Source organism: Coffea eugenioides, chromosome 9 (assembly GCF_003713205.1).
Source record: "Coffea eugenioides isolate CCC68of chromosome 9, Ceug_1.0, whole genome shotgun sequence".
Lineage (NCBI taxonomy): Eukaryota > Viridiplantae > Streptophyta > Magnoliopsida > Gentianales > Rubiaceae > Coffea > Coffea eugenioides.
Window position 1 is genome coordinate 7,873,666 of NC_040043.1, and position 26,256 is coordinate 7,899,921.

Sequence of the window (26,256 nt, forward strand, 5' to 3'; positions counted from 1 at the left end):
CAAAGCTTCATCTTTGGATCTGAGATTTATATTCACTAAAGATACGCCATTAGATTTACATGGTGAAAATGAAACTTAGTCGAATGACGTGTCAAATGTGGTTTTGGCAAGGTGACATATGATTTGTCTTTCATTAACTATTGCTACCTCGGTAAATTCATTGCCCGTGTGTTGTTCGCTTGTCATAGCAAAAATCACATTTTGCATTTGATTTAGCACAACGCAAAATTTTTTAAGTATCCAAAACGACAACCATTTTCCCAACTAAGAAAAAAAAAAAGACAACCATTTTCTTAATGTATACACTGTTTATGTGGCATTCCATAATTAACTTTCAGCAAATGCCCAATATAACCATTATGGCAGCCAATAAGGACTCAGGTGTCAACTAATTTCCAACTTTTTTTTTTAATCTCTTATATCTTTTCACACCTTTCTCACTCCCAATTATCAGGATTCGAATTTTGAACTTAACAGTGAAAGGAGATCTAAATCAACTTCAACTTCATTAAAGCATAATGAAAAATTTTGAACAGCTAACACGAGTTAGTTCAATTGGTAAGGACGGACAATTTTTTTTTTTTTTTTTTTTTACAAAAACAGATGTGTTTAAATTTCATTATCAACATTAGCACTGTGCTGTTGAACGACTTGTAAGTTTTAAATGACTTATGATCCACCTGTGTTGATGCTCGAAGCCAAATCAATTTTGAGCAAATTGCAATTCAGGAAAAGAAACCCTTGAGAAGGGCATTATGCTATAAAATGAAATGAATTGGTGAGTTCAAAGTGGACTTATTTTGACTAATATAAGCATGAAAAAGTTGATTCATCTCTCATTATAAGTAAATAGATTTTTGTTTATAAACTCCCCGTGCATTATACGTGTTTTTTTTTTTGAGGGCAATACGTGCATTATACGTGTTTGGACTTGGTAATCAATTTTGAGGGTAAAAAACAATAATCGACATTAGGAAGGGCCAACTAAAGACAAAAAAAATTATGAAGTCAAATTTTGTACTCACATATCATTACATCCCTTCAAGATCTGCTCTTGTCAAGTCACTTCACTTCCCACAATCCCACTTCAGTGAGCTGACTTCCCACTTAAAAGTGAAAAATCCCACCAAATTGTACGAACAAACACCGGATTTCAAACTCAAAATTTAGCTAAAATGCATATACCACCCAGAATCCGCGAGAAATTCCATCAGAATTCGAAAATTCCTCTGCATGCAAAGCCATTTCTTCTTGCAGATGTCCTAGTACCTGTAACGGCTATGTCTGAGATTACCCATTCATGGCCATAATTTTAAAAAATGCAGCTTATTCTGTACTCTCAGTTAACTAGTTCTGCACTCATCACTGCGTCAGCCCACAAAAACCTGCCTTTTCCTTTCATCCGACGACGGAAGTTCCTAGGCTTATTGATAAAATCTCCTTGATTTCTTCAATTTTCAACTCTTGGGGAGAAATTTTGGTGCAGGGTCGACGAATTAAGGGCCAAATTCGAGTTGGGTTGGCAAAAATATAAGATTTTGGAGGTGGGTTTTGGGAATTAGGAGCTAGGTTGCCAGCATTTCTTGGGTTGGGGTAATTTTGCCTCGTGGCTCTGTGGGGATTTAAGTTGGGCAATGGATGTTAACGGTTTGGGTGTTTTGGATTCGGTGAAGGAGCTTCAACTTCAAAGCCAGCTGATTGAAGCTGGGGTGAAGCTTCTGGTGCCATCTTCTTCTGCCGATGATCTTCTTGCTGCCCTCGATGTAAAGATCATTTCTTTTATGCTACATTTTCTGCATTCTTTTGATGTTGGCTTGATTTATAATTTTGTTTTTAGCTATTTTGCATGCATGTGAGAAATCGTGTAAAAATGTTTTTGATTTGGTCTTATTGGGGGTCCTATAATTCGTGCTAAAAGGTTATTTCTTGAGCGTTTTTGTTGATTTAGTTCTTTGGTTTTGGGTGGTTGAGATTGTAAATTGGCGCTTTATTTATTTGGTCATGAATTTGCTGGAAAAATGTGAATTCTTTCCCTAATATTGGGTTTGATTTTGTAAACCACAAAAAATAATTGCATACCTTTACACCAGTTGGTAAGAAATAGGCTAGCACCAAGCACGCACGAGGCACTAAGAGTTGTTCCTAGTACATTATTGTTTCATAATCATTTTGAATAAGGCAAAATATTTATCGCATTTTTGTTGATTTTCGTGATCTTTATTTCTCAGTCCGTAGGTTTATGATTGTTTGATGGCTTACTTCTGCCTGATAAATATTGTGAATGAGGCTGTCCTTTTTCCTTGATGAATTTGTTATTTGTTCAAATTTGTCGGCTTACTTCTACATACCATTTTGCGTTCCACCTCTCATAGTGTAAATTAACCATCATCCTCTTTTTCATTCTGTTGTTTAGAAAGTAGAGGACCTTTTATCCATTGTGGGTCAAGATCCTTCCAGTTTGATTCAAGATGGGCTCTTGCCTTCGATGATGGCTTTGATCTCTGATAGGCTGCTTAGACATCCTAATACAGATGTCAGGATTTCAGTTATGTCTTGCATCTGTGAGGTGTTAAGGATAAGTGCTCCGCATCAACCTTATGAGAATGAAAGAATGAAGGTAAGCTGAACACCTACAACAGTATCTACTCTTTTCTGTATTTGTTTGTCTGCTTCCTATTGTATACTTGTTTAGAGCCAGTTCTCAGCCTTTTCATTTGCATGCTGTACAGGATATTTTTCGGTTGACTTTAGCTGCATTTGAGAAGTTGTCGCTTTTCTCTGGTCGCTGTTATGCTAAAGCTTTGCACATTCTTGAAATCGTTGCAAAGGTCAGATGCTGCATCATCTTGCTGGACATAGGCTGCGACTCATTGGTCACTAAAATCTTTGAAGTCCTTCTAAGTACCATTAAGTAAGGCTAAGATGTTACAGCTAATCTTTAAAATGTATTTTTATTGTCAAGACATTTTGATTAACTGCCTTTTCTCTTTGGATCTTGTAGTAATTGATATTTGTTAGCTTCTTTAAATTAACTCTAATACTAACAATTAAGGTTATCTTGAATTCGAACTTGTAATAGCATTCCCATTATGTCCTGCAAATATGATCCGCTTTCAACTTCGTGAACTCCTCATTTAGCAGCAATGAAATTGAAAAATTTGCTGGACTCATGGCAAACCTTTATTATTTGTTGTCGAGTGATCAACTCATGGTTTGCAATGCAACTTGCATAACGGAGTAATTTAGAAAGTTGTACCAAATTAAACAAATTAGAGGTATTCATTTGCTAATCTTGCACCTGTCTCATGCAAGTCAACACATTCAATTGTGATGTGCTGATTGTTGTTGTGTTTGAATGTCTAATACAAGGTTCAACCACCCGCAAGCTGTATTCTCATACATGGAAGATATTATGACTTGGCTTTTAGATGAGAGTGATGACATCCCATTGGGTCTTTTAAAGCCGCTTCTAGCTAGTGTGAAAAAGGAAAACCAGGTACCCTTCCTTATATAGATCTCTGTTTCATTTATTCTTGTTCTTGTTTTATTATTACTCAGTTACCTTTATTGTTTGCCTCAGATTACTTCACCCGTTTCCTCTTGGTTAGGAGAGAAAGTATTAAAGAACTGCTCAACTAAAGTCAGACCTTATCTTATGAATGCAGTGAAGTTAATGAGGCTAGATATTAATGATTATGCCGATATAGTTGCTTCGTTATGCCAAGATATGCCAGCTGGGGACAATGTGGTGCGATATCTTCTATCCTTCAACTGACTTCTTTTTTGGCAAAAGGCAGATGTAGTTATGATCTGTGCTCATCTCCAAATGTTCATGCTTGCTTCTGATATAGTTTTTCGTTGCTCATTGTATTTGTGATGATGGAGATATGTTTGGACTTCCTAAAATTTCTTGTTCGTTCTCCTTCACTTTGTGTATAACGAGACATTAGAAAATATACTAACACTCATCTTCCCTTAACTAATAGCAAAATTTGAAGTCATTCAGTAAGTTAATCAACTTTAAGGAGTAACTTATGCTGTCAGTGGTTGTTCATTCAAATTATGCTATGTGTCCCAGATGTGAGACTGAATCTGTTGTCTCTCATGCATCAGGAAGCGTTTTTAGTCTTTAAGTTTGGAGTTCTTTAAATTTATTTGCGAAGTTGACTTTTTCCTAAAGATGAGAAAAAGGTTCTTGTAAGCAAAATTAGCAGACCAGGCATATCAAATGGTTGGTATTCCCCTGCTAATTTCTGGTCGCTCTAGTGTAGATGGTACGGAGTCCATTGTGTTTGTTTCTGGTTTATCGTTCTTCTTTCTGCTGTTGGAGTAGTTGAAATAAAGATATGAGATTGGCTTTGATTTATTTATTTTGAATTAATCAGGTGATGGTGGAAGCAGAAGCATATGCATCTTTTGTTGTGCCAGCAGAGGCTGAGCTTTGTGGTTCACTGCTGCATGCTGGCACATCTCTACAGATTGATGATGATGACAGCAGATCAAAGGATGAAATTGAGCAGACGAAGAGCATGGCTAAAGAATCTGTTGCCGCTGAAACTTTAGAAAGTGGAGGAGAAATTCAAGCAAGAGCAGGTGTTGGAATAGTACCAAGTAGCATGGGAAGAGAATCTAAATCTCTGGTAGAACGAGAGAAAGATTATGAACATTCTGGGATGACTGGCAGCCCAAATTCTCTTGAAATGCCTTATAAGAGGAAGAATCATGGAAAAGTCAGTAGCTTGCCACATAGTTTGTCTGCAGAAGAGTCATCTTTTCATCTAGAACCAGAGAAGGAGAGCGAACCAAGTTATTTTCAACCTAGAACATCACACTTTAACAGCACACCTCCTCCCATTTCCCCAGATCCAAGTGATGGAGGTAAAAGTCTTCAGAGAAGGGGTAGGTCAAAGAAGAAAGGGAACATGGCTAATCATGATAGTGATCTTGATGGTCACTTTCAGGGCTCTGATGGTCACTTAAGAATAGGATCTTCCAGAACAAAACATACTGAAGAAAACCCTGTGAGATATTCAAGGAGGAAGAAATCCGCTGTTAAGAATAATATTGAGAGAACTGCTGGTGTAAAGAATGTAGTTATTAAGACGGAAAAAGACTTCCATAGTGATTCAGAAGAACAACCACTTATTTTATATAAGTTAAAGGATGGAAGAAAAGGAGCAGAAGACAAAAAAGCTCTAAAATCTGAGGTATTATGTTTGTTCATCAATAAGTCAAGTAGAGGAACTTTGTTTGTTTAAGTGATGTTTGGATGCATTACTACCTATGATGATTAAAACCTTCCATATAAGCAAAGTGGACAAAGCTTTTTCACTACCCAAATAGGAAAGTAGGATGTTCAATTTGATGGAGGGAGTAAAAATTTGATTTTCCAAGTAAAGGGAGAAGCAATTCTTGTAGCTTCAGTCTAAAGCTTTCTACTAGAGAATGTAGATCAATAGAATCATGCTTGGCCTCTGTTGAGATCTTCAGCAAGCACTCCTGGTTTCTCTAATGTGTCTCAGCAGTGATTGCTAAATCTTGTTTCTGTCTCATATGCCTTGTTCTAATGCATTTTTCCCCCCATATAATCTGTGGTGGTTTTTGTATCTTATTTCTGATGTTCCTGTAAATATTTCTTTAACCAATTTAGGTATCCAAGAAACCTAGAATTGCCAAAGAGTATGGTGAAGAATTAGTTGGTTCAAGGATAAAGGTCTGGTGGCCCATGGACAGTCGGTAAGTAACTTAAATTGTTGATAATTCTCTAGACTTTGTATCCATCCTCCATATAGACTTCTTAATTCTTAAATCTTAATGTTACTGTCATTTTGACTTTAGGCTAAGTTGTTCTGCTTCTTTGAAATAGCTTAGAGTAATGGGAGAATCTTCTAAGCCGTGTTTGTTGATCTGGATGTTACTTGTTAGATATTTGAAGCTATTTCGATCTGGCTTTTTTTCCATCCTCAGCAAAGCTTTAATATGATTTTTTTGGGCTTCATTTTGACATGTCCTTCCACCTAAACTACATCAACCCCAATTCTCGATGCTTTTTGGCTCAATTTAAAGTCTCCCTGTTTTTATTTTCTGTTGGACGACACCATTTTAAGTCCTGCCTTATCAGTTAAACACCATCAGTGGAAACTAACTTAGCTGGAAAGTACAAAATTCTCCAAAAAGGATGTTTTGGCTTCAAAAGCATAATTTATGAAGTTCGTTCAGCTAAGCTAGGGGTCCATTTTACTACTATTGCCTGCAATCAGACAAGACCACGGGTTTCCAACAACTCTGCATAATCCCAAACTGAAAAACTAGGAACCTTATTAACTGCCACAGTGAAATCTTTTCAGAGTTCCAGCAAACCTTTCCTTGACCGAGCATTTCTCTGTATTTTTCCTCTCCACAGCTGGGCAATTGCTGCCTGAATCCTCTAATCGTTTTAGTAAAAGGAATTTGATACCGGATTACGAGTAGTGCCCTTGAAATTTCCGTTTGCTGCATCAAGCCAATACTTTCATTCTTGAATAAGCCTTTTCTGATCTTGGAATATGTGATGGAATGACGTTGCCTTGTTGATTTGTTCTGTTGATATACGAGTTTTACTGGTTGGGAGTTTTTCTGGCAACTTCGGTGTCAATGGTGGTTTGGTAAAAATCTTTGACTATGCTGTAATATGTACAGCATCTCGCGCGCGCGCACGTCTGTGCATGTGTGTGTGTATATTTAGTAACTTTGTATTTGAATCAACTCGGGCAATTTTCTGTTATTTCCATTTGTACGAAGCTGATTGATAGGAATGCATGCCATTGTAAAAGAGTACTTTCCTATTATTAGGTCGTGAAACAGGAGAAAAGGATGAGATAGCATCAACAGACAGTGAAAAACTCTTTCCTAGGGTGGAGAAACATATTCGTAGAACCAATATAGGTCAGGTAGTGCATCTAAATGTTTGCTATAGTAATAAATCTTCAATCTGTTAGATCTAAGCATGACAAAGTGAGGTCAGTACTGAAGCTTTCCTGTTGGATAATGTACTTGATTACCATTAAAGCTTGGAAGTTTGAAGTTGATTGAAAAGGGCATATAGTTTGAGTGTAGGCAGATTAAAGATGGATCGGTAATAGCTTTGTTGATTTGAATTAGCAGAAAAGGAAACAAATTCGAACCTTCTCTGGAGAAATCAACCTATCGGTGAGTAATACTTGGGTCTGAATGAGATTTTATTTTTCCTCTAGGGATAAGTATGTCCTTTTGACTTTGAAAGTTGATATGTTCAACGAATACATGATCATGAATGTATTATATGTACAGACTCCTTGGTGGCAAGACACCTTGGTCCAGATTTTGCCGAATTGACAATGAACTTAATTTTATGATTAGCACAGGTAGTGTTATTGTTGAAATGGTAAACTGGTTCTTCCATAAATTCCAAATGAAAATTCTACCACTGGGATTGAGATAATTCATCAAACTTCACGTATTACATCGGCCAAACTTGAGCCATTTATGCCATCTTCAGTGTTAGGAAAGAAATGGAATGACATTTTATCTTATTCATTTTCTTTTGTGCAGGTTTTATGAAGGCGTTATTGCTTCTTTTGATCCTTCAAAGAAGAAACATAAGGTGATAATTTTTGCAAAGATGGCCTATTTATTTACTATTGCTATCATCCAACTCTCCAAATCCTCCTGCACCCTTGGTTTGCTTCATCCTGTATATTATACCTCCATGTTGTGCTTTTAGGCTGTGATCTTTATCACAAACTTATAATAAGAGAAGAGCACTTGTAAACATTCCCCTTTATCCTTTAGGAATATGACCTTTTGTGGTAGATCTATTTGCTACTGTATTTCTCCCTTTGATACATAATAGTCTTAATTACTTTAATATATTTAAGTGGCTATATAAAAATTTTTGCTCCATAATACATTCCAAGGAGAGCTGCTGTATCTCACTGGTTTAACATTTTGTGGTGATCAAGAATGTGCTGATAAATGGTTGTTTGTCTTGTGAGCCATCACATGCTCATTTGCTCTCACCTGTGTTTCAGGTTTTATATGTTGATGGTGATCAGGAGATTTTGAATCTGAAAAAAGAACGTTGGTTTCTGCTTGATGACCAAGTCAGTTACCTGATTTTATGCTACTCTTCATTGTACATTTTTTAGTTTTCTGTCCCACCCCCATTCCCCCCAACCCCCCCCCCCCTCCTCAAATGTTGATGGGATGTGATATTATCAGGAGAAAAAGGGCAGCCTTACAAGTTCTGATGCTGCTGCTGTTCGGTAAGCACTATTTGAGAAGGCTGTGTGTATTCCTTTAGATCTTTAAAACTTCTTTCTGTTGAAAATCTCTCTTTTAACTTAATCCACAAGTTTTCTCAAGTAGTAAATGAGGCACTTTTTGAGGTTGTACTCTGCCTTGCCCATATCTGGATCTGCATGATAAGTTTTATGCTCATGTTCAACGTGAGAAAAGTTGATGGTAGTCATTTGCTCGTTCATGTAGCCATGACATTGATTGGGAACTTCTGTACATGAATTTCCTTTTGCTGGGTTGCTTGTTATTGGTGCTAGATGATCGTCTTCTTGCTCATTTTAATGACTTGACTGGTTAGTGTTTTCTTATGTCTAATTGTTTCAAATTGAATAATCAATAAAAGTTGGCCAAAAACGAGGAAAAGGGAGCTATTGTAATCGAAACAACCCTAATATTAACTGTAAAAAAAAAAAAAAGACAAAAATCCTACAAAACCATGCTATATCAAACTCTTTTCTATGGAAGACGTTTCATGTAATGCTTCATATCTTGGTCATTATTTTTGGTATTTTATGTTTGTTTACTGGACTCTTTAACTCTGCGACATTGCTCTACTTTTGACTATAATAACAGGCATTTCCTCTACTCTAACATGGTGATGTACTTTAAATTAGAGCAGGCATTGGGAGTATAACCACTTAATCCAAATTAGAATTGTATGTTTCTTTTATTTTGTCAATGCTTTTATTTCTTTTCTCATCTGAGGTTATTGTTTGCTTTGGCCGATGAACATCATTGATTCACAGAAGAAGAAAGCGAACACAATAACAAGATAAAACTAAGATGATTCTGTTTCTTCAGATAAAATGTGTCTATTAATTATTGAGTTCTGGAATTTTGTGATGCATTCACGGCATTTTGATAATTTGTGTATGATTGCAATGAAATAAATTGCCAAGGGTTTCATAACAGCCTAGGAATTTCTGCTTTTAGATCCCGAACTCGAGGCCGAAAACGTGGTAGGAAGTCAGCAGCAAGATCTGCTCTGGATATTCTTCACATCAAAACCGAAATCGATGTTTTGGCAAAGGATGATGAAGAATCAAAGGATGAGGAGGAGAATCTCAGAAGTGAAACTCTCACGGATGCAAGTAAATCTAGCAACTAGAAGCTTAGCTGCACAATCTAAAAAAGCATCTCAGCAATAACTCAACTGATATGCATGGCAAATCGCTATTATCGCATCTTGAGAGTGGCAGATTAAACTGCTCAAAACAATATATGAGAATATCATAAAGCTAACATCATGGCACTCTTTGAAGAGCAGATCTTCTGAAATTTTGTGGAACTTGATCTTGATACATGCTATGCAGTCGATTTCTGCATTATATATAACCTTGTGAAACTTGTGGGGATAGTAGTTAGCTCTTAGGCATAGACAGGGCATGACTTGTTATCTCAGCCATATGGAGCTCTGGCATGACTTATTAGCACAGCCTATGTTGTAATGTATCTCTAGTTTAGGTACCTTTGCTCCTTGGAATCGCTTTTGGTGCCAGCATGCTGATGCTGCAAATACATGCTTGGTGGAAGTAACAAGTGAATAAGGCTACTATATATATATTCTGGTGGTATTCCTGTCTAAATTGGAACAAGTTCTTGCTTTCAGAACATTTCCTTGCGTATATATATATATTTTTTTAAATCTCTGTTTAGAAGTCAGAAAGATCCATGCAATGACTTAAATTCTTCCATCTAGATGAACTGGAATATCTTAATTAAAACTGTGCTTTGCTGACTGATGAGTAGTCAAAGAAAGAAAATATGTTTGTCTTTTGTGCTTTTAATGTTTTGTGAGGGTAGAGCTGTTAAGTCAATCGAGTAGCTCGAAAGCTCGTTAGAGCTCGACTCGTTAAGGCTCGAGTTCGGTTCGTTAATTTTGGTTAACGAGTCGAGCTCGAGCTCGAAACATGCTCGTTTAGTTAACGAGCTGAGTAAGCTCGGCTCGTTTGATACTCGAGTAGCTCGTTAGAGCTCGTTAATGAAGGGCATATTTGTCATTTTAGAAATCAAAATTATAAAAAATAAAAATTATAGGTTTTTATTAAGATTAATTTGCACGAGCTCGAGCTCGAGCTCGTGAAGCTCGACTCGTTTGTGATAAACGAGTCAAGCTCGAGCTCGAGCTCGAGCCACATGTACATTTAACGAGCCGAGTTCGAACACATTTTAAAGCTCGTTTTCCTAACGAGCTCGAGTAGAGCTCGGCTCGAATTAAACTCGAGTCGAGCTCGGCAGCCAAATACTCGGCTCGACTCGGCTCGATTAACAGCTCTATGTGAGGGTTCATTTGGATTAGATTGTGAATGCAAGGGGTTTATGCTTTTTTTTGGCACTATGCATAACATAGTCGTTTACATTTTGCCATTTGTTCTTGACAAACATACTAGCTTAATTACTTTTCAAAAAAACAAAAAACATACTAGCTTAATTCTTTAAACAATAAAATACAACAGACTTAAAAAGCAAAATGTCAAATAAAAATGGAATTTTTATGAATTTTCTTCTGTTCTCTAGAAATTTTTGTTTTTTGGACCTCTCACTTGCATCCCCCACCCAAAAAAAAAATAAAATTCCATGGTGGCTTTTGTTGCATCGAAATATATTTTTATCACTTGTGCTGATAGAATACTCAACATCCTAAAACTTTTATCGTGGAAAAAAAATTAATACAGAATGTGATGTGAACAATATGATGACACATTACACATGCATATCATAAATTATTTTCCCTGAAGTCCAAAAGCAAAATTTAGAGTTAGCATAATTATGCTTCCTCCGTCCTATTAAAACTTAAAATTGTCAGACTTTTCATTTTTTGATATTTTAAAATGTTTGTCATGTTAAGAAAGTTAAAAATTTAAAATGTTTATCTTGTTTTTTAGATTTCCCTTTTTATCTTTTCTTCCAATATAGTCTTTTTATTTAATCATATTCATATTATCATTTAAATTTTGTCAGAATAAAATTTAAAAAAGAAATACAAATATCACAATCAAAATATTCTTAAAAAGTTTGTAATATTGAAACATGACAAACAAATTGGGATGGAGTAACTAAATGAAAACAAACGTGAATAATTTTGGGATATTTTAAAAGCATAAAAACTCATGTTTATTTACTATATTTTTCTGATCCTATGAGAAATATTAAATTTTATTCGCTGGAAAATTTTAGCTAAAAGTCCAAAATCGGAAGAAAAACAAAATAGAAAAATAAATACAAAAGCCTACGTGATTCTGCCTTCCAAATTCCCGCCCATTAGAGGATAACTGATAGACCAACTTGGCGGCTAAGTTTGGGAGTTTAGGATACAAAAGAGAAGAAAGAAAGAAAGAAGTTACGAGAGAAGAGAAGAGAAGAGAAGAAATTGTTGTGTTGTTTGAGAGTTTTGAGAATTAGTAGAATAATTTTGGATATAAAAATCATTAAATATTTATTCAAGACATTTTTAAAAATAAAATAGATATTTTAAAAAACTTTCATAAGCTTCCTCCAACTTTCTCTCCAATTTGGGAAGAAAACTTTTACTTACTATTTATCCTCTTAAATCCTTCCATTTCTCTTCTTTTCTTTCCTAATAAAAACTAACAGAGGAAGGAAATGTTCACTTTCTCTTCTTTCCCCCTTCTTTTCTCTCCAAATCATCCCTCTCGTTCGCTACATCAGTGATCATATTTCTTCGCTCATCCAAGTTTTTCCTCAGGTGAATACCATACCTCTATATCTCTCTGTGTAATCTCCAGATTGAGTTTATTTCTTCCTTGAATTCTAAGAGTTTATGGTTTTGCGGTTGATTATCTTTTGATTATTTTTTTTTTTGGGCCAAATGTCTGTGTTTCACTTTGGTGATCTTTTGATTGCCGAACAATGGTTTTGCGGATGATTATCTTGGTTAATGGGTTTATTGTGAATGAAAATGCTTGCAACTTTGCAGATGGTGACTTGTTTCAAATTGGGATTTCTGCATTATACATGAAACGAAATTGTATGTTTGAATACCAATAAAAAGGCCATGGAATGAAAACAAGTAAAACAATCAAACAGGGAACTAAAGATAAGTTGATTGATCTTTTTATTCTGATTGTTGAAAGACTTCTATGAACTGAAGATTTATACATTTTCTTTCTGGGTAAGTCTGAAGATAAATCTATTGCTGCTGTTACATGATGATTTGGGTGAAAAGCCACTGGTATTTGTTGTTTGTTGTCAAAGAGTATCAAGAACTAATTAGTTACTTCTTGTTATGTGTTTGTTGAGTAGTGATGAACAGGAAGAGAAACTCGAATGCAGTTAGAACCCAAAATGGGGAAAGAGAAGCAGATGGAGAGATTGAGATAACGGGTACTTCCATACTGGATTTACCTGATTTTATCTTTACGAATGTTGTGCTGTAGCTGCCAATTAAGGCGATCATCATGTGCAAGTGTGCTTGTAAGCCTTAGCGTCGCATCATATCAGATCCCCAGATGCATTATTCTCGTGCACAGCCTTGTCCTCTGGTTTGGACTTTGGGTAACTCACGAGTTTCCAGAATGCTTTACCTAATTGACCATCTGAGGTTAATCTGAGCTACAATTCAGATTACTATTCTCCTGATGGGGTCAACTTGAAGCTGGATACCAGGTTGAAGATCCCGCTGCGTAATGCTCAAATGGTGCCTCAGAATCCTAGTGATGCCAACTTGGGTCTTTGCAGTAAGGGTGGCTCTAAGAAGCGTTGCATGAATGTGAGAACCATTAAAGTGAGGACGATTGTTAATTCATGCAATGGGTTTCTTTGCTTGTCGGATCCCTCATGTAACAATCCCTTGTGTGTAATCCAGAAACAGGTGAGTATTTAAACCTTCCAAAGATAGATGAAGTTGATAACAGCCTGAAAGATATAGTATCTTGTGGATTGGCTTCAGTGAGGAGACTAACGAATGTAAAGTTATTAGAATGTTTGGTCAAGAAAAATCTGGATTTTTGTAGTTGCCTGATAACTGGTAAAGAAATCTGAGATGAAAGAGTGGCCGAGGTACATACACTTGGCTCAGGATCTTGGAGACACATTGGTCATGCTCTACCTTATAGCTGTGAACTAAAATTTCCTACTTGTCTAAATGGATCTCTTCATTGGATATGTGTAGATGACTGGAAATTTGACTTCATGTACTCTTTTGACCTTGGCCAAGAGCAATTAGAAGCATTAAGCCATCTTCTTTAAAGAATGGCATGAAGGGTTGGGATAGTCTGCGTAATATGAGCATGGGCGTCTTAAGAAGTAGCTTGTGTTTGTGTGTTGGCTCAGTCCATGATAAAATCCACATATGGATTATGCGGAAAACCCAAAACTTGGAAAAATTCATTTCCATTCACTTGTCTTTTGATGATAGGTGGCCTGTTGGTGTGCAACAGCCCATAAATTTCTTGGAAAGTAAAGGGTTGTTGATGTTTCGGAACCCTAAAAGTGCATTCCTGTACTAACATCAAAACTGAATTTGAAGTAGTTGCTCATACCCCAAGTTTCATCTCGTTCAAGGATGTAGTGATGGGAGATAATGCTGAGATACTGACTATCAATTCCGGATGATGGTTTACTTCATCTTATGGGGTTTAAATAAATTACTCTTTTTTGATATTCCTGCATTTTGTCTGCTTCATACTGTACTAGTTATTAGGTATTGAAAATTCGTTATGTCTGATTAAACTGAGAACGCTTTGACCTTTGCAAGCGATAGACAAATAAGTTCTACCTTATATTGCATATTTTTGGGTAAAAAATTAATTGTTACACACCAAGTCTTTTCTGCGATGTTGAGAACTTAACTTCCTCTGTTACTTGCATGATGAGATCATGAATACCACAGCAAACTCGTATCTTCTGATGAATTGTGCTTACTTTGGTTACTGGCATTCTCCATTGCCATAGATTCACTGCCTTTCATCTCCATATGATCCTAATTGTCGAGCTCAAACCTGCATATCCCTCGCTTAAATGAGCAAGCAAGATTAACTTGCTGTTATGCATGTCTATGTCAGTGAGCATTGTGCTTGATCCTTTTCCGATCACATTGTAAGCTGTAAAACTGATGGAAGACTTGTGATTACAAGTCTGCTCTTGAGTTTGAACTGATGTGCCCCCAGTTTGTGCTTTACTTCTTGATTGATTACGATCTGTCCGAGATTAGAACTATTGTTGTGCCTATAGTATATGGTGTCTGAGAAGGTTCTATGACTTTAGAAGCCATATTTCCTTGCCTATTCTTTTGTAATTTAATAGTAGAGGTCCTTATTTTAGCTGTAAGCAGCAAGGGCTTCAGTCCTAAGGTTTTGCACATGTGTCTTTATCGGGCATCAATCCAGTCCGTGTGACATAATTTTCTAACTAGGATAAACTTAACCTTAAAGAGCTGATCCTATGAAAAGTTTCATTTTGTGAATAGTTTAGCTATTTAATAACTTTTACAATTCTTACTCAGTAGATGTGTTTAACTAGTAATTAGTGTGCAATCCATCATTCAATATATCATGATGACATAAAGGTTTGCAGCCCCAAAATGCTGTCAGCTTTATGGTCTGTGTTTGCTGAATGTACTCCAATTGAATTATTGCTGATTTGGTTCATTACATTAAAGAGTTGTACCAAGATATACAGTAGTAAACATGCTGGACTTTTCATCCGTAAAATGAACCTGGATGCTAATATTCAGTGCAGTTATGAGCATTAAGCATATCCAATAGTATCCATCCACTGGCTAAATTTCTTTTCGACATTCTTTACAAATTTTAGTACTTGCAGAATCCAGTAGTGATGCTTCAAAGGTTTGATTTCTTTGATATGATATAGGTGCAATGAGTCCAAGCTGCTGGGAGGAACCAAAGCTCTCTTCTTGGTAGAAGAACTCAGGGATTTGGAGATGGACACAGATTCCTCTTATTACAGCGACCAAGAATTATCTACTGCAGATTAGCACACTTGGGAAAGCACTTGAATGTTTTCAGAACTTAGTGCCTGCAGTTGGAACTTGGAAGCTGTTTCCCCTTTGTTATTGGCGAATCTACATGCTTTTGCTAAGTTATAATTTCGTGATAACTATTTTAAAACAATGCCGAGCACCTCCTTTAGATGTATGACTGATTTGAAGCTTGATGTTTTAGTCATCAGCAACCCATGGAAATGTTTACTCTCTTTCAAGTTACTCTGTCCACCTATTATGTATGGTTGCAACAATTAGACCTCTCTAAGAGAGGCTCTTAAAACACGCATCCGATTTTCGGGCATCTTAAGGAGTCTATTATCGGGTCTCACTCTAAAAATTTGACACATGTAACAATTTATGTGATTTCTTTAATTCAATCTTACCCCGAAACCTATTTGGCTATTCTTTTCGCTTGAATATTATGAAATCCAGTCAGTGCATTAATGATCCAACCAATGAGAAATCATATCAAACAAAAATCCATAAACCCTAAATCCATAATCAGAATTATTCTCAATCCTTTTATCATCCGATGTTTTCCGTTACTCTTTACACCTTTTTTTATTTGAATATTTGTGGTTGATTTGGAATTCCAGAAAATCACTATCAAATATCTGTGATTTACTTGACTTAGAATTCTAAAAAATTACTACTCCTTTTATGAAAAATAAATTTGTTTGCAGATGTCAAATTTTTAGGATGAGACCCAGTAGAAAGCTCCTTAAGGGAGCTGAGGATCCGATGCACTTGAAACAAAAAATTTAGTGCCATTCTTAAAAGATTAGTCCTAAAGAAATTTCATGAAGTATAGAATACATGAAAAGTTTCCTTTTCTCGTAAGTTGGATTTGTTTTTGTTTCAAAACCCCTCTTTGCTTTCTGTAATAGGTGGTTTCTTGCAATTTTCCCATCAACATCAATTTTTCAAGGGACAATCTTTAACATGCATTTTACCTTACAAAAAGTGCAAGTATATTGTGAGGTATCATGTGTAGGCATATTATAAGAATTTTTTCCGAAAGAATATGAGAAGTCCAAAAGAAAAATCTAGAATTAGCAAAATTTTAAGAATAAAATCGAATGTGATTAATTTTGATTATAGTTGAAAATTACAAGGTAAAATACAGGTTTATAAACATAATTTTCTGAATACCATATGATCAATTCTAAATTTTGTTTTCTGAAAATGTATCAAAAAGTTCAAAAATGACAAAAGCAAGTACGTACAAAATCCTAGCGACTCTGCTTTCTATTTTCCCGCCATTGAAGTAAACTGCAGACCAATTTGGCGCCAAGTCACAATTCCGGATACATTTGGGCTTGCCCCTTCATCTCTCTCTCTCTCTCCCATTTTCAAACTTTTCTCTCAGGTACACATTTCTCTATCTGACTATCAGTAATCTCCAGAAAAAATTAATTTATTTACTCCTTGCAATCTAGGAGTTTGTGGAAAGTTTTTTTTGGCTAAATGACTTTGATCAATGTATATGTATGTTTTTCTTTTTTCTTTTGATATTGTGATTGCAGAGCAATAGTCTTGCAGATGATTATCTTTATTAATGGGCTTCTTGTAAATGAAAACTCCTGAAATTTACATCTGCGGACCGATACTAACTTGTTTCGAATTGGGATTTCTGTATTTTTGCATGAAATCAAGAAATATGTTTCGAATACCAATGAAGAAAAAAAGAGGAACTAAACATAATTTGTGGTCTTTTTATATGATTTTTCCGACTTTACTTATGATTGTTCAGATTTTAAAGGTTTCTATAGAATGAAGATTTATACATTTCTCGTATTGAATGATGATGTGGCTAAAGTTTTTGCTCCTCAGATGTCTGTTTCATGTTGTCACACAATATCTTGAACTAATTTGTTGCTGCCTGTTAAGTGTTGATGTTGATCGATTTTTTGCTTTGGACTTTCTTGTAGAGTAATGATGAAGAGGAAGAGAAACTCAAAGGCAGTTGGAAGCCAACATGTGGAAAGAGATGCAGATGAAGAGACTGAGACAAAGAGTACTTCTATACTGGATTTACCCGATTTTATCTTTAAAGATGTTGTGCTGCGACTCCCACTCAAGGCAATCATCATGTGCAAGTGTGTTTGTAAACCTTGGCGCCGTATCATATCAGATCCTCAGTTTGCTAAGATGCATTTTGCCAGTGCACAGCCTTGTCCTCTGGTTAGGACTTTGGGTAACTCAAGAGTTTCAAGAATGCTTTACCTAATTGAACCGTCCGAGATTAATGTGAGCTACAATTCAGATAACTATTCTCCTGATGGGGTTAATTTGAAGCTAGAGACCAAGTTGAAGATCCCGCTGCGCAATGCTGAAATGGTGCCTCAGAATCCTAGTGGTGCCAAATTGAGTCTTTGCAGTAAGGGTGGCTCTAAGAAGCGTTGCATGAATGTGAGAACCATAAAAGTGAGGACGAAAGAGCAGAAGTTCCAAATTGTCAATTCATGCAATGGAATTCTTTGCTTGTCAGATCCCTCATATAACAATCCTCTTGCCATATGTAACCCAGTAACAGGCGAGTATTTAAACCTTCCAGCGATTGATGAAGTTGATAACAGCTTGAATGATATAGTATCTTGTGGATTTGGCTTCAGTGAGAAGACTAACGAATATAAAGTTATTAGATTGTTTGATCAAGGACGTCTGGAGCTTATTAGTTGCCCAATTACAGGTAAAGAAGTTTTTGGTAAAAGAGTGGCTGAGGTACACACAGTTGGCTCAGGATCTTGGAGACGCATTGGTCATGCTCCATCTTATGGTTGTGAACTGAGATTTACTACCTGTCTGAAAGGATCTCTTCATTGGATCCGTAAAGATGACAGGAAATTGGATTTCATATACTCTTTTGATCTCAGCCAAGAGCAATTTAAAGCAATTCAGCCACCTCCATTAGAGCACCGGATGAAGGATTGGGATAATCTGCGTAATCTGAGCCTGGGAGTGTTAAATAATAGCTTGTGTTTGTGTGTCGGCCCAGTCTTTGATGACATCGACATATGGGTTATGCAGAAACATGGTGAACCCAAAAGTTGGACAAAGTTCATTTCAATTAACTTGTCTGTTTATGATAGATGGCCAGTCGGTGTCTACCACCCCATAAATTTCCTAGAAAGTAAAGGGCTGTTGATGTTTCAGTGTCCTAAAAGTGCATTCATGTATTATGAACCTCAATTTGATCAATGGAAGTACTTCAGAATTCAAGACATCAAAATGAAATTTGAAGCAGTTGCTCATACTCCAAGTCTCATCTTGCTCAAGGATGTTGTGACTGGTGACAATGCTGAGATACTGAATGTCAATTCAAGGTGATGTTTTACTGAGTCTTGATTTGTCTTAATTAAACTATTGCTTTTGATATGTTATTCTTTGTCTCTCCTTTAGGGTACTAGTTGATGTTGCATTGGATCTTAGTCTTGTTCAATTAAGCTGAGGATTTATTTTCCTTTGCAAGGGGTAGACTAAACAATTACACCCGATATTATAGACCTCTGGGGAAAAATCTGATCATCACAGATTTAGTTTGTGCAACCAGTTAGGAGCACATGTAAATTCCTATGCTGTTTTGCATGAAAACATCACTACTAAAACTCTGCATCTTCAAATGAACCATACTGACATTTGTTGCTGACGTTCTCTATAGCTCAAAATCCATTATATCCGATATTATCATGCTCAAAATTGCATCTCTTGTATGAATGAGCAAATGAGATGACTTGCACTTATGCGTGTATATGCTTATAAGGCATTATTTTTCATACATTTTTTACTCATGTTTTAAATTGAAGACTTGTAATTGTGGGTCTATTTTCTTGAGTTTTATGTTGATGCAACACCTGCTTGTGCTTTTCTAGTTGTTGATTGAGCATGATGGTCTCAAATGAAATTAAGTGCTATGCCTGGATAGATAGTTTAATGTATACTATTATCACAGTGTTCAAAGAGGTTTTATGACTTCAGAAGCTGCATTTCCTTGTCTATTATTTTGTAGTGTCTTATTTAGAGTTCGCTGTTTAGTTGTTAAGGACTAAGGACTTGTACATTTCGAGGGATCCTCGTGTATGGCGCTTGCTTGATGCCATCAATCTACTCCGTGTGATAGAACTTAGTAACTAGGATTATAAGTAATCTTATCGGCCTGTTGATCCTGCCAAGTGGTTCATTTTCCAAGTAGTTTTGCTTTCATTAATTTTGATATTGTTGTGCAGTAGAAATGTTTAACTAGATTTTTTAATGTGCAATCAATCATTTAGTATACAATGACGCAAGGAAATAAGACTACTAGTTTTGCAGTCCCAAAATGCTGTCATTCTTATGGTATGTGCTCTGTTTTTTGGTTTACGACTTTCCATAAGTTTTTTTTATCAAGTTGTACAGTATTAGATACTATTTGTACGCACATACTGATTGGCTGCTGTTAGTTTCGGCAATTATTATTTCGTAATACCCATAAGGAATTGTTTTCAGGCAACTGGTTAAGCTCATTTTATATATTCTTTAGAAGTTTTATTACTTCAGAATCTGAAAATGATGCTTCAAAGGTATAACTTCCTTGGTATGATATAGGTGCAATGAATTTAAATTGCTAGGGGAAACCAAAGATCTCTTCTTGGTGGAAGAAATCAGGGATTTGGAAATAGACACTGATGCCTCCAGTTACAGTTACAGCGATGAAGAATGATTTACTGCAGTTGTGAAGCACTTGAATGTTTGGAGAACTTAGTACCATGCAGTTGGAACTTGGGAAGTAGTCTTTTCATTTTGTTGCTATATCAGGAGGCTATGCTTGCTTCTCCTTGGATGTACATGCTTTTGGTATGTGACAGTTTGTGATACTAGTAAAAGTCAATGCCAAGCAAGCACCTTTTGCAGAAGCACTGCTAACTACTAAGTTGAAGCTTGATCCTTTAGACTTGAAAATTCCATGAAAATGCATATTTTCTTTCAAGTTACTGATCAATAGCAACCATTTGGTTCTCTTTGGAGGGCTATTAAAACACAAAATTCAGTACAATTTCTAAAGCATTTGATACTAAAAAAATTCCATAAAGTTTAAATGCACTTACTGCTTACTGTAAGGTATAAAGTACATAGAGAGTTTCCTTTTCAGCTAATTGGATTTGTTGTTGCTTGAAACCTCGAATTTGCACGTAAATGCTTTCCTATTGGATTCAGTATTTGGTAGTTTTTAAAGCCAAATATGTACATGACTTGAGGGGGAGTAAAAAAAAAATGTTTTTCTGGTTCCATACATGGTTGGATTTGGTAGTGCTGGCAGCCTCAATTACACAAGTTAGGTTTGATTTTGGCACAGGAAAATTGAAATAATGGAAATCCGAAAGAAAGACCAACGTAGTTTTTGCACTTCAGCTTGTATTGTACCTTCTGTTTTCTTCTCATGAAGTTTCTTTTCATAAAGTAAAATAAAACCTTTCTGGCACGCTTAGTTTAACCAAACAACAAAACAAATAAAATTGGCTGATTTGTTGTGGTAACTTTATTTATTTATTTTTTCATATTTTGGACTTGTACAATAGATTTTGTAAAACCAGCAAAATCACAAATGGTGATTAGGTTAGTGTTAAGGATAGAGATAGAAAGGAATTAATGTACCTATAAGGCTATAACTAATTAATATAGAATTATTCCCACTAAATAATTCTCTGTCCAACATCTTCAAGTTTTTTTCTTAAAAATGTTAAATTTAATTTTTTTTTGGGATAAACAAGATGCTTACATACATTAATTAATTGTATTTGGCTAAGTTTTACATATCGCTTGAGTCTAACATGGTCTCTTTCACCTTTAATGCATCTATTATCGTCTTTTTGTTTTTCCTTTACTTGTTTCTCATTAAAATTTGAGTATTGAAGGATTTAAATTTTATTAAATACCCCTAGTTTATTTGAGGAGGGGTGCAATATATATTTCTTGTAGTTTTAGACTATTAATTATAACTAGTTTAAACCAGAAATAACGATATTTATAAGGTAAAACGGAGGTTTTTAGCTCTTAATCAACTTGGTGGACATAAATTTACCAGAACAAAGCACGTGCATTGCTCGTGAAAATACTAAAGTATTTAATCAGTTTTGTTATTCTCATTATGTTTCATCAATTGCCAAACATGAGTATTAGCTTATGAAGAGAGTTATTCACTCTTGTGAAGAATTTTGCATTTGGATTATTCCTGCAATCCCTTCTCTTAACTCTTTTTCTTGTTCTACCCATCAAAGTACCCTACAATTATGCAGCTAATGCTTTCGTGCAACTTTCGTGCAACCACAGTTTGTTCTACTTATGAGAACTATTCCATGTGTTCAATTTGAGCTATTTTCATCTTCGTACAATAACAGCAATAGGTTTGGATGCTTAGATTCAAATAACATACCATTAGTATGTTTCAAAAAGATGCTAGCTAATGCTTGTTATTGAACTCAGCAAAGTAAAAATTTCGTTTGAATCTCAACAAACAAAACTCCATTCAGTAGACATCTACCAATCTCGTCAATACTTCAGGAGTAAAAAGTTAGAAAAAGAAATATGTGACTGATTTAGAAATGCTAACAATTAATTTACCATCGAAACCAGTAGAATTACCGTCTAAACCAACAAATTTACCATCTAAAGTCAACAATTAATTTATCAACAGATTTACAATCTAAAGTCAACAATTAATTTATCAAAAAGAAACTGGATGACTGAAAAATAGCAAAGACAATTCTCTCAAGAAACTAAAAAATCGTATTAAGAACTAATTCTCTTAGATTAAGAAAGTTGGTTATTTTCTAAAAGTCAACAAAAGTTTTACTTTACTTCTCAAAATTACCCTTTATCTCTCTTCAACTATACCTAATTAATACTACCTGTCATTTACTCTCTCTCACATTTCTCAATCAATAGATTAAATCTGAATAGTTCCCACCAAATTTGTTTTCATAGATCTCAAAATTTGAATATTAATTCCCACCAAAAAACAAAAGACTTTGACATTATAAGTATGCTGGACGTTAAATCTATTCAAAACAACTTACTTTATCCATGGGTTCAAGGCAAAGATATCAGATGCCTGTACTTGAAATCGATTTAAATAATTCATGGACAGATTCTAACATTCATAGTGAAGAGGCTCAAGAAGCTGCTACAGAGGAATTGCAATATCAATTGCCAGATCTTAATTGCATTATTGAAGAAGGTTTTGTTCTTGACTTCAACCTTAATCAAAGTCCTCCAACAACTGAGATATCCTCAAGTCAATTCCTTTTTTACTTGAACAAAGAGCCGTGTGCAAAAGATGAAACAGAAGCAAATCTCGAAGTGATAGAATTGGCGGAACCAAATTTGAATGCTGGTATTACAATTTCTTTCCATATTATTGACTCCTATTTACCTATATGTACCAGTAACTTCTTATTTTTGTTTTATTCTTAACCAGATAACAACGTTAGTGATGACAATCCAAATTTAGAAGTGGTAGAAGCACAAAGTGGTGGTCGCACAAGGAAACTTAAAACTTTGACCAATGAAGAACGCAAAAGAATACATTGTGCTTTGTTGAAACAAAGTGTTACTGGAAAAGTCAAAAAAGGTACTCTCTTGACATTGGCATCATCTTATTCAGTTTCACTGAGAACTATTCAACGTATTTGGAAACGAGCAAAGGACAGTGGTGATGTGTGTCATAGGAAGACAAAAAATTGTGGACGAAAAAGAGTTCAGATTGACATGGTTCGATTTCGTGAGACCCCCTTATCAAAGAGGACATCTATTCGATCTTTAGCTTCCGCTTTAGACACAAATCAGACCTCATTGTTTAGACTTCTAAAGATTGGAGTTATACGGCGTCACTCAAATGGCATAAAACCATATTTGAAGGAAGAAAACAAAAGATATCGACTGCAATTTTGTTTGTCTATGCTGGAAAGTTGCAGCATACCACATGATCCAACTTTCATAGGTATGCATAACATTATTCATATCGATGAAAAATGGTTCTACATGTCAAAGAAGTCTGAAAACTATTACTTGCTACCAGATGAGGAAGAGCCATTACGCACTTGTCAAAGTAAAAATTTCATTCCAAAAGTCATGTTCTTAGCTGCTATAAGTCGTCCAAGATTTGATACACAAAGGACTGAAATCTTCTCTGGAAAAATTGGTATCTTCCCATACGTCACTCAAGAGCCAGCAAAAAGAACTAGTGTTAATAGATCTGCAGGTACATTAGAAACAAAACCAATAACTTTGATAAATAAAGAAGTTATAAAATCGTTTCTAATTGAAAAGGTGTTACCTGCCATCAAAGCAAAGTGGCCAAGAAATTATCTAAGGCAGCCAATATTTATTCAACAAGAAAATGCAAGAACTCACATTGGCATTGATGATGCTGATTTTTGTCGAGCAGCTACAGAAGATGGGTTTGATATTCGTTTGATGTATCAACCAGCAAATTCTCCGGATTTAAATGTCTTAGATCTTGGGTTCTTTCGTGCAATTCAGTCATTACAACACAAGGAAGCACCTACAACAGTTGATGAACTTGTTAATGCTATTGTGAAGTCATTTGAAGCTTTCTCCACTGTGGAATCTGATAAAATATTCTTAACACTTCAAACATGCATGATAGAAATCATGAAGGCAAAAGGTTCCAACAAATATAAGATCCCATATAGTAAGAAAGCAGTGCTAGAAAGATGTGGCCGACTCCCTACTCGGATGAAATGTAATCCCACATTAGTGCAAGAAGTTCTTGATTATTTAAGTTTTTGATTGCCAAGTTAATTTTGCAATGATTAATGACTAAATATGCTGTTTTGTTTTTCCTGGGGTTTTGGTTCAAAGTAGCACGTATTTGATGCTTCTCCGATGTCTCTATGCTTTGTTTTTGGTATTTTTCCGTGGGAATTGCAATTCATGTGATAAGCAGCCATGACATCAAGTAAAATAATAGTAGACCATCATATGAAGCAAAATAAAGCCGAACAAGAAAGGACTTTGAAGGAGACATGTCTTATTGGCCTTGAGTTAATAGAATTTGGGAAGATAAACCTTTAACATGATCCTAACCACTTGCTGGAATTCTTCTTCTGCAAAAGCATCATCTCCTTCGTCTGGAAATTTGTTCAAGTCGAACCCACGATCTGCAAGTACATTCAAGTCAAAATTTAGAGTAACTTTCTTTTTTTCTCCACTGAACACTACACTTGAGTTGGACAATTTTATAGAATTTGAAACATTGATATCTTTATCGATCTCCATTTTCTTTAGATGACTATGTAATGGAGTTGGTCAATCCCAATTTATAGACACATTTCAATTTAATTCTTCATCTCTTCAACTACTTCTATTGTTAATGCTACAAATACTGCATTTAATTATTTAGAGTTCCAATTCAAGAAAGTTGAAAGGGTAAGCAACGGTAAATTTGGAAAAAAGTTCATAAATGCTTTCTTGATATCATAAAATGACAGATAAAAAGAAACAATGGATTAGGACATCTAATAAGGAACGGAGGGAGTATTATATTAACAAAAAAGTAAAGAACCTAGTGAGATGCATGAGATGTCTGTATTATTAGTTCTAACTACCATTATCCTCGTGCGATGCATGAGAGGTCCACAGAACAAAAAGTTATAGTTAGAGCTATTTATGACAAAAAACAAAAAAAGGAATACTAACACACCCATCTTGAACAATAGTGATCGAGATAGCAGAGATGATTTCTTGGACCTTGGGAGACAGATGACAGAAAAGGAGAAATTTGTTGAATTTCTTTATAATTCATATACAACATGGTAAATCGCTTTGTCCACAACAAAAAATAAATTTAACATAAACATCCATTTTAGTCATTTTGGATTAAGGTGGAAGATGAAACTGTAAAATGGAGTTTTGGAAAAAAAAAAGTTAAAAGTACATATAATTTTCTTAAAATGATAAAATTTCCCTAACCTGGACTGCTTACATTTGCACAATTTATTTTTCTCTAAGATTGTTCCTAGACGCTATTTCATTCCAATTATCAATCAACACATCTCATCGTGTTAGGCATTCTCTCGTAAAATAGGGTTCGCCTTCATAGTTATCCACCCCTTTAAGAAAAACCAAATAAATTTTTAGGATTGGTTCGATAAACATTAAAGGAGAAAAGTAAATGTTTCGCCTCCTCGATCACCATTTTGAAGTAAGCAACTTGATTAGAGTGACGAAAAATTCCTATTATTATCTTGTATCTGATCTGATGGAATGAAAAAGAATCAATGTGTGTCGATTGAGCTTGATTAAACGACCTATTTAATTAAACTCTTGCATTCGGTGACTATATAAGTAGAATCAAGCACTATAAATTATTTCTGCCACTAATAATATTAGAATTTTACAAAAGAATGCACAAGTAATGCACATGTTTTAGGTCAAACCAATCTATATCTTTGCAAGAGTTTACGTAAATAAGTCATTTAGTCAAGCTCAATCGACAAACATTGCTGCTGTTTCATTCCATCCAATCAGATACTAGAAAATAATAGGAATTTTCCCAACAACTATAAAAATTTGTTTACGTTAAATGTTTTGCACATGTTTTGGATTTGCTATTTATTTTCCCCAAATGCCAACAACTATAATTTTTTTTTTAAAATAAAAGCTATACATTTTAATATGAATGACCATTCAACTCAAGTTGCTTCCCCTTTTCAGGTTGCTATGAGTGATCCAGGGATCTTCGATGGCAACTACCCCTGGAACTGAATTGCATGTAATACTAAATAGGCTTTAATATAATATACTATAATATAATGTACAACAAATTATTATACTATAAATAATTAATTTTAGGGTAAATAAATATATACTTAATTGCGGCTTCCTAGTAGCCGTCTTCATATTTAGAAATATTATTATTGTCCATATATTTTTAGGGAGAGATTGGGAGAGAAAGAGAGGACATATATGTATGTATA

General features: G+C 35.2%; 3 protein-coding genes and 1 long non-coding RNA gene across 6 annotated transcripts; all 4 read left to right on the plus strand.

Moving 5' to 3' along the window:
* Nucleotides 1–1,124: 1,124 nt before the first annotated feature.
* Nucleotides 1,125–9,924, plus strand: LOC113783845. 2 transcript variants are annotated; one of them, XM_027330079.1, is made up of 11 exons: nt 1,125–1,763; nt 2,414–2,617; nt 2,730–2,911; nt 3,370–3,496; nt 3,581–3,748; nt 4,386–5,207; nt 5,651–5,736; nt 7,570–7,621; nt 8,049–8,120; nt 8,239–8,282; nt 9,250–9,924. In XM_027330079.1, exons 1-11 carry the CDS (start codon nt 1,635–1,637, stop codon nt 9,422–9,424), a joined length of 2,061 nt encoding a protein of 686 aa, XP_027185880.1. In that variant the 5' UTR covers nt 1,125–1,634; the 3' UTR covers nt 9,425–9,924. The 2 variants fall into 2 exon arrangements, with proteins under 2 accessions (XP_027185880.1, XP_027185883.1); XM_027330082.1 differs by having other exon boundaries at nt 2,742–2,911.
* Nucleotides 9,925–11,978: 2,054 nt separating this feature from the next.
* Nucleotides 11,979–15,595, plus strand: LOC113783827. 2 transcript variants are annotated; one of them, XR_003469993.1, is made up of 3 exons: nt 11,979–12,022; nt 12,580–13,147; nt 15,148–15,595. It is a non-coding gene; the product is annotated as an uncharacterized LOC113783827 (long non-coding RNA). The 2 variants fall into 2 exon arrangements; XR_003469992.1 differs by lacking the exon at nt 11,979–12,022 and having other exon boundaries at nt 12,409–13,147.
* Nucleotides 15,596–16,634: 1,039 nt separating this feature from the next.
* LOC113783757 (F-box protein At3g07870-like) lies at nt 16,635–20,169 on the plus strand. Its single transcript, XM_027329970.1, has 3 exons — nt 16,635–16,649; nt 17,212–18,606; nt 19,865–20,169. Exons 2-3 carry the CDS (start codon nt 17,216–17,218, stop codon nt 19,977–19,979), a joined length of 1,506 nt encoding a protein of 501 aa, XP_027185771.1. The 5' UTR covers nt 16,635–16,649; nt 17,212–17,215; the 3' UTR covers nt 19,980–20,169.
* Nucleotides 20,170–22,339: 2,170 nt separating this feature from the next.
* On the plus strand, nt 22,340–24,067 carry LOC113782117. Its single transcript, XM_027328027.1, has 2 exons — nt 22,340–22,649; nt 22,734–24,067. The coding sequence occupies exons 1-2, from the start codon at nt 22,340–22,342 to the stop codon at nt 24,065–24,067; spliced, it is 1,644 nt and encodes a 547-aa protein (XP_027183828.1).
* The last annotated feature ends 2,189 nt before the right edge of the window (nt 24,068–26,256 follow it).

Coding starts and splice junctions, on each gene's coding strand:
- LOC113783757 (XM_027329970.1), top strand. CDS start 17,216: ATGATGAAGAGGAAGAGAAACTCAAAGGCAGTTGGAAGCCAACATGTG. Junction 18,607..19,864: donor ATACTGAATGTCAATTCAAG/GTGATGTTTTAC, acceptor GGTATGATATAG/GTGCAATGAATTTAAATTGC.
- LOC113783845 (XM_027330079.1), top strand. CDS start 1,635: ATGGATGTTAACGGTTTGGGTGTTTTGGATTCGGTGAAGGAGCTTCAA. Junction 3,749..4,385: donor TGCCAGCTGGGGACAATGTG/GTGCGATATCTT, acceptor TGAATTAATCAG/GTGATGGTGGAAGCAGAAGC. Junction 7,622..8,048: donor CTTCAAAGAAGAAACATAAG/GTGATAATTTTT, acceptor CCTGTGTTTCAG/GTTTTATATGTTGATGGTGA.
- LOC113782117 (XM_027328027.1), top strand. CDS start 22,340: ATGGGTTCAAGGCAAAGATATCAGATGCCTGTACTTGAAATCGATTTA. Junction 22,650..22,733: donor GGAACCAAATTTGAATGCTG/GTATTACAATTT, acceptor ATTCTTAACCAG/ATAACAACGTTAGTGATGAC.